Source organism: Vombatus ursinus, unplaced genomic scaffold (assembly GCF_900497805.2).
Source record: "Vombatus ursinus unplaced genomic scaffold, bare-nosed wombat genome assembly UNPS02008961.1, whole genome shotgun sequence".
NCBI classification, from domain to species: Eukaryota; Metazoa; Chordata; class Mammalia; order Diprotodontia; family Vombatidae; genus Vombatus; species Vombatus ursinus.
Genome location: NW_020948739.1, coordinates 3,028,906 through 3,042,305, shown reverse-complemented (window position 1 = coordinate 3,042,305; position 13,400 = coordinate 3,028,906). Strand labels below are relative to the sequence as shown.

The 13,400-nt window shown below is 42.6% G+C and overlaps 1 protein-coding gene across 3 annotated transcripts in view; it reads right to left on the bottom strand.

The window, feature by feature from the left end:
* MTDH (metadherin) overlaps positions 1-12,532 on the bottom strand; it is a 64,945-nt gene extending 52,413 nt beyond the window's left edge. For 2 of the 3 annotated variants that reach the window (XM_027849937.1, XM_027849936.1), the window contains exon 1: positions 11,824-12,532. In XM_027849937.1, the coding sequence (XP_027705738.1) occupies positions 11,824-12,210 (387 nt within the window). In that variant the 5' untranslated portion in view covers positions 12,211-12,532. The remainder of the gene's footprint in view (positions 1-11,823) is intronic. The other variant, XM_027849935.1, reaches the window with a different exon arrangement.
* Between the last annotated feature and the right edge of the window lie 868 nt (positions 12,533-13,400).

Sequence of the window (13,400 nt, the reverse complement as noted above, 5' to 3'; positions counted from 1 at the left end):
AAAAATGGCAGTTTAAGGCCCACATAATTAAGTTTTCTTAAAAGTACAAATCACTTAATTGCCTTTCATCTCTCTTAAATTACTACACCTCAGGAGCCTGACAAAGTTGATCACTCCCTTCCTCAAGGTTTCTCTGCTGAGCTTTTCTAACACTGCTTTTTCTGGATGTTCCTCCTGGTCTGACTTTTCTATTTCACTCACTGGCTCATCATCCAGATGCAATCTCCTGCTAATTATGCATCCCAAGGCTCTTGGGCTCCCTTTTGTTCTCTCACTATATTCTCTCACTTGACCTCCCAGCTCCCATGGGTTTTTCATCTCAATGTAGATGACTCCTGGATCTCCATATCCAACCTTAGTCTTTCTAGGGCTCTAGTCTCATATCACCAACTGACTATTGACATCGTAAACTGTATATCTTGTAGGCATCTCAAAAAGTATCCAAAAGAAAACAATATTTCCCTCTCAAAAGCCACCCAACCTTCTAGTCCCTCAGTTTCACAACTTTAGTATTATTCTCGGAGTTTCACTCTCACTCAGTCCCACACATCCAGTAAGATGACATATCTTATCATTTCTATCTCCCTAACAGCTCCAACCCACCCACCTAACACCTTAGTTCAGTCCCTCATAACTTTTCCCCTGAACTACAGAAATAGCCTGCTAATCAGTCTCCCTGAGACTGAATACTCTGAACTTGCATATACATGGAAGTCTTTCCTCCCTACATGCCATTCTCCATATGGGCAGTGAAGTGACTTAGTGGATAGCAAGAAGAGTTATAGTTCTGAAGACCCTGGTTCAAATCCTATGTTGGACATTTACTAGCTTTGTGACTCTGGCACGTGGTGGAACCTCTCAGCTTCAGTGTCCCTATCTGCAAAATGGGAGTAACAACACCATCTACCTTACAGAGTTCTGGTAGGATTGAATGCAGTAATGTAGAAAAGGCTCTGCAAAACTTAAAAGCACTTTTAATTGCTATTACTATAGAAAGGACTCTGGTTTAGGAATGTTTAAACTCCAGGGCTCTTCCAAGTCCCTACCTGTTCTGTGATTCTGAGGGTCTTTTTGTTGATTTCTCTCATAAAATATGATTGCTGCCCCATCATGATTTGAAATTTCTAAGAACCTTGAGTTCCTGGATATTATGTCAGAAATGCAAGTTTCAGCAGATACTGCTCAGTTAAGAAGGCTCCTAGTCATTTAACCTCTCTTACTGCTGGTCCCTTCATCTTGACAATACAGGGGTTGCGCAAGATGATCTAGGACTTAGGGAGACTCAACTTAGCTCAGTTTAAAGAAGATCATCCCCAGGATGGCAACCTGATGAAGAAAGCCAATTCATGACATTGTCTGCTACTGCAGAGAAGGATTGTAATTTATATGAAATTCCAGATCCTTAAGCATTGATTTAAGAATTAATACTAATAAAGAAAGGCCAGAAAAAAAAAAGGTCTACCTAATAAAAGATTTGCAGGTTCATGCATTCATTTCTCTTTCTAAAACTCTTCCATGTATATGCAAGTTCAGAGTATTAAAAATAAAAAAATTTAAAAACAATGAATTAATGTTGATCACAATACTCTTTCCTAAGGGAGTATTTCTACTCTTTAATATCCACACTAGCACCTAGTTTAACAACATGCAGTTTGTAACTACTGTAAGTACTTGTAGAGTAGCCAAATTAGCTAAATGATGAAATAATTTTTTCCTTCTAACTATTTCCTAGATCCAGGAATATAAGCTTGAAGTTTGTCTTGTCGATCATCAAAATCATTCCTCATATTTTTGGGGAAACATAGGGAGCTAAAATTTCATTGAATATGTATTCCCAAGCTAAAATTGATCAATCTTCTAAGTTCACGTCAATCACTCTAACTTCAACCTCCAAAATCCTTGAGTTTCTCTTATCTCAACCCAAAACTTTAATTAAAACGTCAAGTCATATATACTGCAGTGATTCTCCATCTACCAACCACTACTGGACTTCTCTGAGTTATCAATACTCTCCTCCCCCAATATCCACAGTTGCCCCAGGGACTACAGCAATGCACTTTTCACAAGGATATTCCAAGTGGTTATAACACATTCACAGAAATCAAGAGAAAGAAAACAAATCATGGTGACAGCTGCAATAGTTCATTCCTCTTGTGTCTGGTAGCAGTAGCAATTAGCTAGAAGCCAAGGAGCAAAAAACTTAGTTGATATTTGGATAAATGGTATAAGGGAGTGTCACTGTTTCATGAATACTGTACCTTATAACCTTAGACCTAGCGGTTTTGATACTACTTGTTTTATTCAAATGAGCAAAATAAACTGCACTTGAAATAAAATTCCATCATATTTGGGCAATCTAAGCCATAGCATTCATGCTAAGAATCTAGCAATATACAATGTATACAATATGAAGTATACATAGCGTTTAACATTTCACTTCTAGAGTAGTTTAGGGCTCCATCTGAAGTTTATTATTAACAAGAAGTAGAAAAATCTTGACCTCAAATTATGTCAAAATGTATCAAATGCAGAAATTAGGAAATCCAACTTTCTACTAAAATGACATAAGCACTACCATCTGTCTATCAGGTTGGCTGGCAGCCTGGTATAGAGGAAAGAGTACTAGATTCGCAGGCAAGATGGCAGTTTAAACCCTTTAGGTGTGACTCTGGAACTAGTATGGACCACAGTTTCCTCACCTTTAAAAAGAGGCCTGGGTGTCCTCTTCTAGGTTCTAAATTTATCATCCTTTTCCTTTAATAACATAGAAGTCTCTATTACTTTGAGCTATAGCTTAGAGATGGAGAAGAGGCTCTGTGTACATTCCTGCTGTACTATCCTATGATACAAGGAAGAATGTGACAAATGCCAAAAAGAGGTATGAGAAAAGTGCTATGAAAGGCCAGAAAGGGAATATAGATAGGAGGGGGGAAACCCAGTCCTGAACAAGGCACTGGTTTAAAATGATGTGCCTGGCACAATGTCAGGCAAAGTAGACTATTAAGTTCTTGCTGAATGCTATGTTCACAGAATAATTTTTAGTCAACAGGCTCCCGTCACAATACGTTGTGTTTTTACTCTCCAAACAAGTACGCATGCTACAATCTCTGAAGCAGTAGCTGACAGCACTAACATTATAATCTAAAAATTTACTTACAAATTTCTCATCTCAACCAATATTTCAAACCATTCAAAGTACTGTGGATAATTATACAAAACACTAGGACTCAAGATTTATACTTACAAAGAACTAGAAAAAAGCAGAAAAGTTATTCAAAATTTTACTTTAGTTCAAATTCATCAAAATGGAATCTCTTATCTATCAACAGCACCTTTGGTGCTAACCACTTTCCTTCTTCTACCTAAAGAGCTGGCCTAGATCATATATCCAAGACTTAGAACTAGAAGAGGTCCTCTATCAACAAATCGAATTTCTTCATTTTACATATAGGAAACTGAGGCCCAGTGAAGTTCACTGGAACTTTAAATTCCTTTGGAGGGTTGAGGAACTAGCTTGTATGGTCATTTTAGAGCATGAGAAAGGACAATCTCTTTCACACAGCAAGCAGGGAATAAATACTGGGTGAACTGAACTCATTGGAAGTTAGGAATCAAGATGGATCAATACCCATCAGCTTTTACATTGTTATGCATGGCTGACACAGTGTGGCAAAAGCATTGGCCTTGAAGAGACTTATATTTAAATAATAACTAGCTGTAGGACAAGAGCAGTAGTCACTTCAATTCTCTGCATTTCTGAGACCTTCTACATAAAAGAGAAGTTAATAATAAAAGTATCACCTTATGGCCAAATGATTCAAATAGCTGATTTCTGCTCAAATATATTATTTACATTAGCATTACTATTTTGAAATTAATTTTGATGTATCTTGTTTTTTATTCAGCTATTTCTGAAATATTCTCCCCATTATTTCTAACTCTATCCTATAAAAAAGAAAAAGAGCTAAGAAAAAACTCAGCAGAATGATCTCAACTTTGATTGTACACAGTATACATACTGTGATCTTCCAAGTCCCCCCTCTTTCTGCTGAAAGGGAGGAGGGAGCTTCAATTTCTATTCTCTATGCTCTATTCTATTCTCTATTCAAATTCAGTTTCCTTTTAGCAATCTTTTAATTTACACTGAGGCAGCTAGGTAGCTCCTTGGTTAGAGGGATGGCTGGACCTGGAGTCAGGAAGACCTGAGTTCAAATCTAGCCTTAGATACTTCCAACTGTATGACTCTAGGCAAGTTATCTAATCACTACCTGCCTCAGTGTTCTCAACTGTAAAATGGAGATAATAATAGCATCTACTTCCCTGAGTTGTTTTGAGGATCAAGTGAGTTATTTGTAAAGCGCTTAATTAGCACAGTTTCTGGCGTACACTAGGCATTTAATAAATGCTTTCCTCCCCCTTTGGTTATCTTTTCATTTACATTATGGTAGGTGTGTTCGTAGTTTTTTGGTTTTGCTTATTTCATTATGCATGAGTTTGTACAACCCTTCCCAGGTTTGAGAACACTGATTTTCAAGCTGTAGAATCCTTAGGAACATTCCATGCCCTGAGTGATCAGAAAAGTACTACGATGCAGGCCCAAGTGATAGATGAAACACATCCATTATGACCATCCTTCCTTTCAAGGAATTTAAATGGAAAACTGGGATTCTGTAGAAAAGTTTGAAATTTTTGCTATAGAAAACAACTTAGTTTAGAAATCTGGTTTCACTTAAATTTTAGTCTTAAATTATCACTTTTGTTTATTTCACAAATTTTAGTAGAACACATAATAGTAAAAATTATACATGTTTATAATCCTTTTTAAGTTTTGCAAATTGCATTACTTACCATATTCCATTTGATCCTCACAATGATTGTGCACTCGATGCAACCTCTGAAGCTGAGATGCAACAAAGTATGGATGATTCTCTGCTGATTATGATAATTCTGGCCTAACAATTAACACCAAGAAAACACAGGTGCTCCACCAGGCAGAATCACACCATCCACACATGGAATATGAGTTTTGTGGATAAGTTCACTTACCTTGGCAGTATGTTTTCTAGGGATGCACACATTGAAAACGAGGCTGACAAATACATTGCTAGTGCTAGCTCAGTGTTTGGGAGGCTCCGAAGGAAAGTGTGGGAGAAAAGAGTCATCAGGCTGACTATCAAACTCAAAGTCTACAGAGCCATTGTGCTGACCTCATTGTTGTATGCCTGTGAACCCTGGACAGTATACCAGCACCATGCCAGGAAACTGAATTGTTTCCATTTGAATTGTCTTAGGAAGATTCTGAAGATCACCTGACAAGTTAAGGTACCAGACCCTGAGGTCCTTTCTCAAGCTAAACTGGCAAGCATTCAAACTCTACTGCAGAGATCACAACTCTGATGGGCTGGCCACGTTGTTCGAATGCCAAACATAAGCTTACCTAAAAGACTATTCTATGGAGAACTCACAAGGCTAGTGCTCACAAAGTGATCAGAAAAAGCAATACAAGGACACTCTCAACGTTTCTTTTAAAAACTGTAAATAGGGGCAGCTAGGTGGCGCAGTCGACAAAGCACCAGCCTTGGAAACAGGAGGACCTGAGTTCAAATCCTGCCTCAGACACTTGACACTTACTAGCTGTGTGACCCTGGGCAAGTCACTTAACCCTGATTGCCTCACCAAAAAAAAAAAAAGAAAGAAAGAAAGAAAGAAAAAGAAAAACAACAAACAACAACAACAAAACAAACAAACAAACAAACAAAAAACCTCAGTAAATGATTGCATGACATGGGAGACACTGGCACAAGACTGCCCAGCACTGTATGCCCTCATCAGAGAAGACCTGTGCTCTATGAGCAAAACCAGACTTGAAGCAAATTGCTCACAAGAAACACAAGATGCACAAATTTAGAGAATCCACCTCAAATGTTCACATGGGCTATTTGTGCTCAACCTGTGACATGGCATTCTAAGCTTGTATTGTCTCATCAACCACAGTCGCACTGTAACTTGACTGTAACATAGTGGTGTCATTTTGGTCCTCTTCAAGAAGGAAGGACAAGTACTACTTACCATATTCTATTTGATCCTCACAATACAATCCTGAAAGTTATAAAGTAAGCAATCTTCTAGGTTACTTATCTCCATTTTACAGATTGGGAAATGGAAGCTGAAAAAAGTTAAATGACTTGCCCAATGACACAGAACTAGTTAGTCTCTGTGGCAGAATATTAATTCAGGTCTTCCTATCTGAAAGTGCAACTCCATCCACTAAGCCACATGGCTTCCAACAAGTTGATAATTGCCAAATAATACTCATATTTACATAGCACTTGTGAGGTTTATCAAGTACTTTCCTCCTAAGAACTCTATAATGTAGACTGAGTATCACCCACTCTAGAGATGAGAAAATTGGCTCAGGGAGGGTTAAGTGACACTATGGTAACACAGATGTCAGAAGATAGGGACTCACAATCTGACCCCACCTCCAGTGATTTTTCAACAACCAGGTTCTCTCTCTTGGAAAACACATTTTCAAGACAATAACTCTCTCAAGAAGCATACTCTTAATGTTTAGATAAGAGGCATTAGAAGATGTACTTACAAACCTATTGTCATAAGAGTGAAACAATTACAATATCCTCTTCTAAATGAGATAAGGAAGAAGTTACCAAATACAACCAAAGGCACTAAGTGCAGATTGTAGGACTCTGGCAAAGCATCTGGTATAATTTCTTGCACACAGATAATACCTAATAAATGCTTGCTGAGTGTAATAAGATTTATTTTAAGTTCATTGTGATTATCTGCTTTCATATGAAATTTGAAGTGCTGAGCTACAGAAGAGGTGAAAGTATTTGGATTTTGGTACGCAAAAAAACAAACCTAATCAAACCCAAAACAAAAAACCTCTCTAAAATTAAATCAAGAAACAATTATTTAGTAAGTCAGGAAAGCCAGGATTAAAGTCCCACTTGAGAAATATTATTGGGGGGACAGCTAGGTGGTGCAGTGGATAGAGCGCCAGCCCTGAAGTCAGGAGGACCTCAGACCAAACACTTGACACTTACTAGCTGTGTGACCCTGGGCAAGTCACTTAACCCCAGCTGCCTTTAAAAAAAAGAAAGAAAGAAATATTATTGACCCTGACTGACAAAACACAATCTCTCATTGCACCCTGGCAAATTTCTAGTACTGTAAGTTGCAGAACAGGCACCTACACATCTACACTAGTGGAGGAAATTTCATCACTTGCAGTCCCTCATACAAACTACTCCTGCAGCCTCCTCCCAATGGTGAGCTCATCCCAGAATCTCCATTTGGAGGAAGGGCCTATCCTTCCTCACAACAGCTACACTTCATTCTACAGCCTCTACCATCCTTCGGTTGCCTTCTTTCTCAATCTTGTTGCCCCCTTCTTCCACTGTTTGTTCTTCCTAGAACCTCCACTTTAAGGATAGGCCCAGACCAGCCATTCTCTATCTGGACTTCTCCACCATGCTCCTAAGTAGTAGGCCTTCCACACTTTACAACTCTTTTATATGTTATCTTTCATAATTAAGAAGTAAGCTCCCTGAGGGCAGAGGCTTTCTTTTTACTTATATTTGTATTCAGATATTTTAGCACAGGGTCTGGCACAAAGTAAGTCCTTAATAAATGCTTCTTGATCTTATTAGACATCACAGGTCTGGAACAAAGAAAAAAGAAAGACAGTATATAAAAGAGCTATAAAGTGTGGAGGGCCTACTATATGACACAATCCATTACTTAATCAAGTGCTAAACTATAAAGTAGAGATGGTATGGGAACCTCAAACTCAACATACCCAGAACAGAACTCAGTATCTTTCCCCTCAGATCCACCTATTTCTCACATTTTCCCTATTTCTGTCAAGGGCACTATCATCAACCTAGTCATCCAGATTCACTATTGATCTTAGACAACAGATTCTTCCTCACCCCAGAATCAATCAATCACCAAAACTTGTCTGTTCTACCTCCACCACGCTCACATTGTCCTCCTTCTCTTTGCTTACACAACAGCCACTCTTCTCATTTATACCCCCTCCTCCAGACCACTCCTAGGTGGTCTTATTTCCTTTTACCCCTCTCTAATCTACCATCTACACAGCTGTCAAAGTGATATTGTCAGTCTGACTTCTCTTGCTAAATAAACTCCAATGGTGCCTATTTACTTCTAAGATGAAATACAAACTCTTGTTTCTTATTTAAAGAATTTCATAACCTGGCATTAATGGACCTCCTATACATAGCAAACATTATTCTCCTTCATGCACTCTGTTACTGTTAAACTGACCTACTTGTTCCTTCATATGCAACATTCTGTCCCCTCCCCTGTGCCCCACATTTGCCAGGAATGCACCCTGCCTTTCTGAATTCTTAGTTTCCTTCAAAGCTCAGCTCTAATGCTTCTTACATGAGGTCTTTTCAGATCTCTTTACCTTGTACTTTGAAGATAAAGCTCCTTGAAGGCAGGATTGTTTCACTTCTTGTCTTTCTAGCACAGTGCCTTTCATATATTAGGCACTTTTCACTGACTATTCTCCCGTCCCATTCCTGGAATTCTCTCCCTCCTCATATCTCTATCTCCTGCTAAAATCATCTCAACCTTCCATAAGAAACCTTTCCCAATCCCCCTTAATCTAAGAGTCTTCTCTCAGTTGATGATTGCCAATTTATCCTGATATATCTTGTTGTATATAATTGTTTGCATGTTGAGGCCCCTGAGAGCAAGGACTATTGGAGCAGCTAGGTGGCACTGTGGATAGAGCACAGGCCCTGGAGTAAGGAGGACCTGAGTTCAAACCCAGTCTCAGACACTTGACACTTAGTAGCTGTGTGACCCTGGGTAAGTCACTTTATTGCCTAGTGGAAAAAAAAAAGGAAGAAAGAAAGAAAGAAGGACTGTCTTTCTACCTTTCTTTGTATCCTCAGTTTACAAAGTGTCTGACATATAGTAGGCGCTTGCTAAATGCTTGCTGACTTGACTTTACAGGAATTCAGAGACAGATGAAATGGCCAAAATTGAGTAAAAACTATCAATAAATTACTGCTTCCAGGTCCAACAACCAACGGCCAGAGTAGCAACCACACAGAAGAGGCCCGCTACCCCCATCAACTTCCAACCAACTGCCATCCACATAGCAGGCAAGTCAACTTAAGTTGAAGCAGCAAAAAAACACTGAAGGAGAAAAGAGTAGGTGGTATGTGCCAGGCAAATCAAAGCCACCAACTTGAACACCATTCTCTCAGACCCTAAAGGAGAGAGCTAAGGATTCTGAACCCAAAACCCCTCTGAAGCACCAGCCCAATTTCCAAAGAGTAGGGACTCAACACTCATCCCTCAGAGAAGCTACCTGTCAACTAACTGTGTCTGCAGCCAGAGAGAGTACTGAAGACCACCCAAAAAGTTCCTGCCACCAAAGTCTTTGGCATTGTTAAATGGTTCAACATAAGAAATGAGTATTATAATGAGTTTATAAGTGGGGAAAAAATTAAAGAAGATGCATTATCTTCTGCTTTATAGCTGTAGCCTAAGGACCATGAGGACTTTCTATCTGTCTTGTAGCTGAAACCTTCTACAGGTGCTGTTTCTCCATCAGAAAGTAAGTTCCTTGAGAGCAAACTGTCTAGGACTTAGCATAGTGCTTTTTGCACATAGAAAGCACTAAATAAATGCTTTTTCATTCATTTATTCATAAGAATTTAGAATTCATCTCATTTGAACTATGAGGTTTTCCCAAGAAACTGCACAATCTGAAATTCAGTATCTTTCTTGATTTGATAAAATACAGATGTAGAATATTTCAGGCCATGAATTCTAGCAGGTTTTCCTCTACTTAAAAAATAGTGACGGGATGACATCTAGTTGGGGGCCTTTATTCCAAATTAGAATACAACTTGGCATTTTAGGAAATTATTGATACTCCTTCATAAAAACAAAACAAGTACCCTAATCTTAACACACTATTATAAGAAGTTTCAATTTTTCAATTTTCTGGGAGCACACCCAGATAAAGTATGCAAATTTGAAAAGTGGGAGTAGTCCACTGTGCCAAACCATAAACAAAAATTAGACATTAGAAACAATTTTGAGCCTGTTTCCTCACTTGTAAAACGAAGGGATTAGACACATACTCTAAGTTCCCTTTCACTCTATCTACATCTAAGATTCATCCTATGAATATTATAGTCATTCATCAAACCACAAATACATGGTACTGACTTTATCTGAGGTGACAGCTAGGTGGCGCAGTGGATGGAGTACCAAGCCTGAAGTCCAGTTTCAAATGTGGTCTGAGTCTCTATCTCTATCACTGACACACACGCCCACACACCCACACACCCACACACCCACCCACACTCCCCCCAAGTCATTTAACCCTCTTTGCCTCAATTTTGTCATCTGTAAAATGAGCTGAGGAAGGAAATGGCAAACTACTCCAGTATCTTTGCTAAAACCCCAAATGGTCCCACTGAAAAAGAACAAATTCTTCCCCGTCCCTTTAATTCCCACATAAACTCTTTGAAGGCAGGGACTTGGTTCAATAAATGCAACACCTCAATGATCTTAGAATTAAAATCTGTTTTGTTCATTTCTAATGAGCAACTTTTTAAATAAGACTCAGGATGAAAAACTTCTCTACATACTTCAACAACAAAAAAATAGAGTTCACTAGAGGTCAAATTAGTACGCTTTCTCATAATGCTCTGTACATCTATTGCATACATACAATAGTTACTTGTCTACGTAAAAAAGCCTATTTAAAGCACTATTAAGTTCATATTGACAGCCAAAAGCACATCACAGTGCCTTAATATTTTCTGAACTACAAATTTTTTTTCTCTTTCCTTAACACTTGTGTATAATCTGTTCCCAGTGGGTTACAAGCACACAGCTAGGAAAGTCGTCTTTTTTTTTTAAGAGAAGATAGGAAAACTTGAAAGCATGGCTATATTAATACAAATTAAAAGTTTTTATTTTCATTTCCACTGGCGTCCCAGGTAACGAATGCCTAGATCTCCCAGAGTTTTGCTCAGTCATACTACTCTAGTTCATTCAACACAACTTCTCAATTTTGGGGGCATATATAGTACAGAAAAAAGTATCAGAAATTATCATCCCGACCCTCGATGGTTCATTAGATTCAACATTTTGTTTCACTGGTCTAAAGCCTGGTCCTATCTCCCAATGGATACAGGTCTCTCCCCATTTGCTCTATCCCCAGCGATTATTCCTCACGGGAGAACATCCACTTCCCTTCCAACATGGAAGGCTAGGGCGGTGGGTGCTACTAACTCAAGACGCTTAACGTGTCTTCCACGTGTCCTCCTCCTCTGTAGGCACCTTCTAAATATACATATTGAAACTGCACCTCTTCTTCTCCTCGCCAAAGCCTGAATTCGTCTTCGCACAACTTCCTCCTCCCACCACCATGACGTCCCAATCCAGTGTCAGCGTCTGCACATGTCAGCTAGGCCTCGGAAGACGCTCGGGGGTCACAAGGGCCCACAAGACCGGCTCGGTCTCGGGAGGTCACTGGCGTGCCTTGTCGGCTCTCTTTGTCCACTCTTCGCCACGGGCCTTTGGAACCTCACCCCTCCTAGTGCCGGCTGCACCTCTGTCCCAAGTTCACGTCCACGTCCAGTCCCATCCCCATTTTGTGCCCATGTGGTAAACCCGCGCGCCTCCGCTCTGAATTAGAGCCGGGAGGGTCTGTGGGTCCTCTCGGCCCCCCGGGGCGCAGGCTCTGCCGGGGCCGGGGTCCCTCGCCCCCCACCCCCGGATCCCTCCTCCGGCTCTCACCTTGGGCTTCTCAGCCACTCTCTTCCGGTTCTTCTTCCTCGAATCCTCGCTCCTGAGGCTCTTCAGCAGGGCTCCGTCCTCCGGGGCCGGGGCCGGGGCCGGCACCTCCTCCCGCCGGCGGGGCGGGCTCCTCCGCCTCTGGCGGGCCCCGGAGCAAGCCGCGGCCCATCCCAGCCCGAGCAGGAGCAGCAGCAGCAGCCCGAGCGCGGCCGTGCCCAGCAGGATCACCCAGGCCGGATAGCTGTGCGGCTCCAGCCCCAGGTCGAGGCCCAGTTCGGTGCGCAGCAGGTAGAGGCCGGCCGACAGCAGCTCCCGCAGCGGGGCCGAGCCCTCCTCGGCCTGCTGGGCCAGCGCGTCCAGCCAGCTCCGTGCCGCTTCCGCGGCCATCTTCCCTCGGGGGTCCGGGGCCCCGCACGAGGAGGCGCCGGGGAGCGAGGACGCGCGGGGTGGCCGAGGGACGGAGGAAGGCAGGAAGAGGCGGCGCGCGAGCGCTCCGCTCAGGCCGACTTCATCGCGGCCCGAACCGCTGGGGGCACAGGGCTGCTCCCGGGTCCCCCAGGCAGCCTCACTCACTCGCCGCCAAGAGGAGGAGGAGGGAGAGGGGGAGGAGGAGGAGGAGAAGGAGGAGGAGCGGAGGGGAGAGGAGGCAGCCTCTCCAGGGGCCGCCGCTAAGCGGCGTGTCGGCGCCCGCGCCAGGGACCAGGCCTCCTCCCGCGGCTGAACAATGGCGGTTCGGGAGAGCGGCGGGGCGCGCCGCGCAGTGCTAGGGGCGGGGCGGGACCAGCGGCGAGGGGAGGGGAGGGGAAAAGGGAAGAAGGGACGGAGCTGGAGGGCGCGCGAGTCACGTGGCAGCCGCTGGTGGGCGGGGCTGAGCGTCTGCGCGCGAGCCCCACGTTCTGGCCGCGAGAATGGCCTTGCCTTTCGCTTTGACCCGCCTGAGCTGGAGGTGGGGGAAGGGCAGGTGAAGGAAGATCTTCGGGAGCGGGGCCGGATTTCGCAAAGTTCGTGGCCGCAGTGCGGAGGGAGGTGGTCCTTCTGCTTCCGCTAGGTCCCCGGGAGGAGGTGCTCGCGAGAGAGGCGGCGAAAGGACCGAGGGAAGCGGGAGACCGGGCGGGGGGGGCGGGGGCGGAGGCTTACTTTGAAAAAATGCGTTTTAATCCCCTTCCGGCCTCAAAACTGTAACACCATCCCCTCCTTCCGCTGTCAGGAGTTCCACGTTTTACAGACTGGAAAATTGGGAAACAATTCTTATCATTTTAAGTTGAATTAAAAAAAAGTTATTTTCTGCCGTCCTTGACGACTTCAGGCTATCCTGAAGTCGAATTGTTTTGCCCTTATTTTGCCAATTCCTAGAATTTAGGAGTGAAAAGGCCTGTGATTTGCGCGGATTAGGTACCGAGAAAACGGCTTCAGATATCATCCCGACCTTCGATGGTCCTTTCAATTCAACAAACATCGTCGAAGATTTAGAGCTAGAAGGGACCTTAGGGATGAAGGAGTCGGTCCCCCTAATTTTACAGACCAAGAAGATTATAGAAGTAACATGATTTGTCCAAGGTCGCAAGAAATTGTCTTAG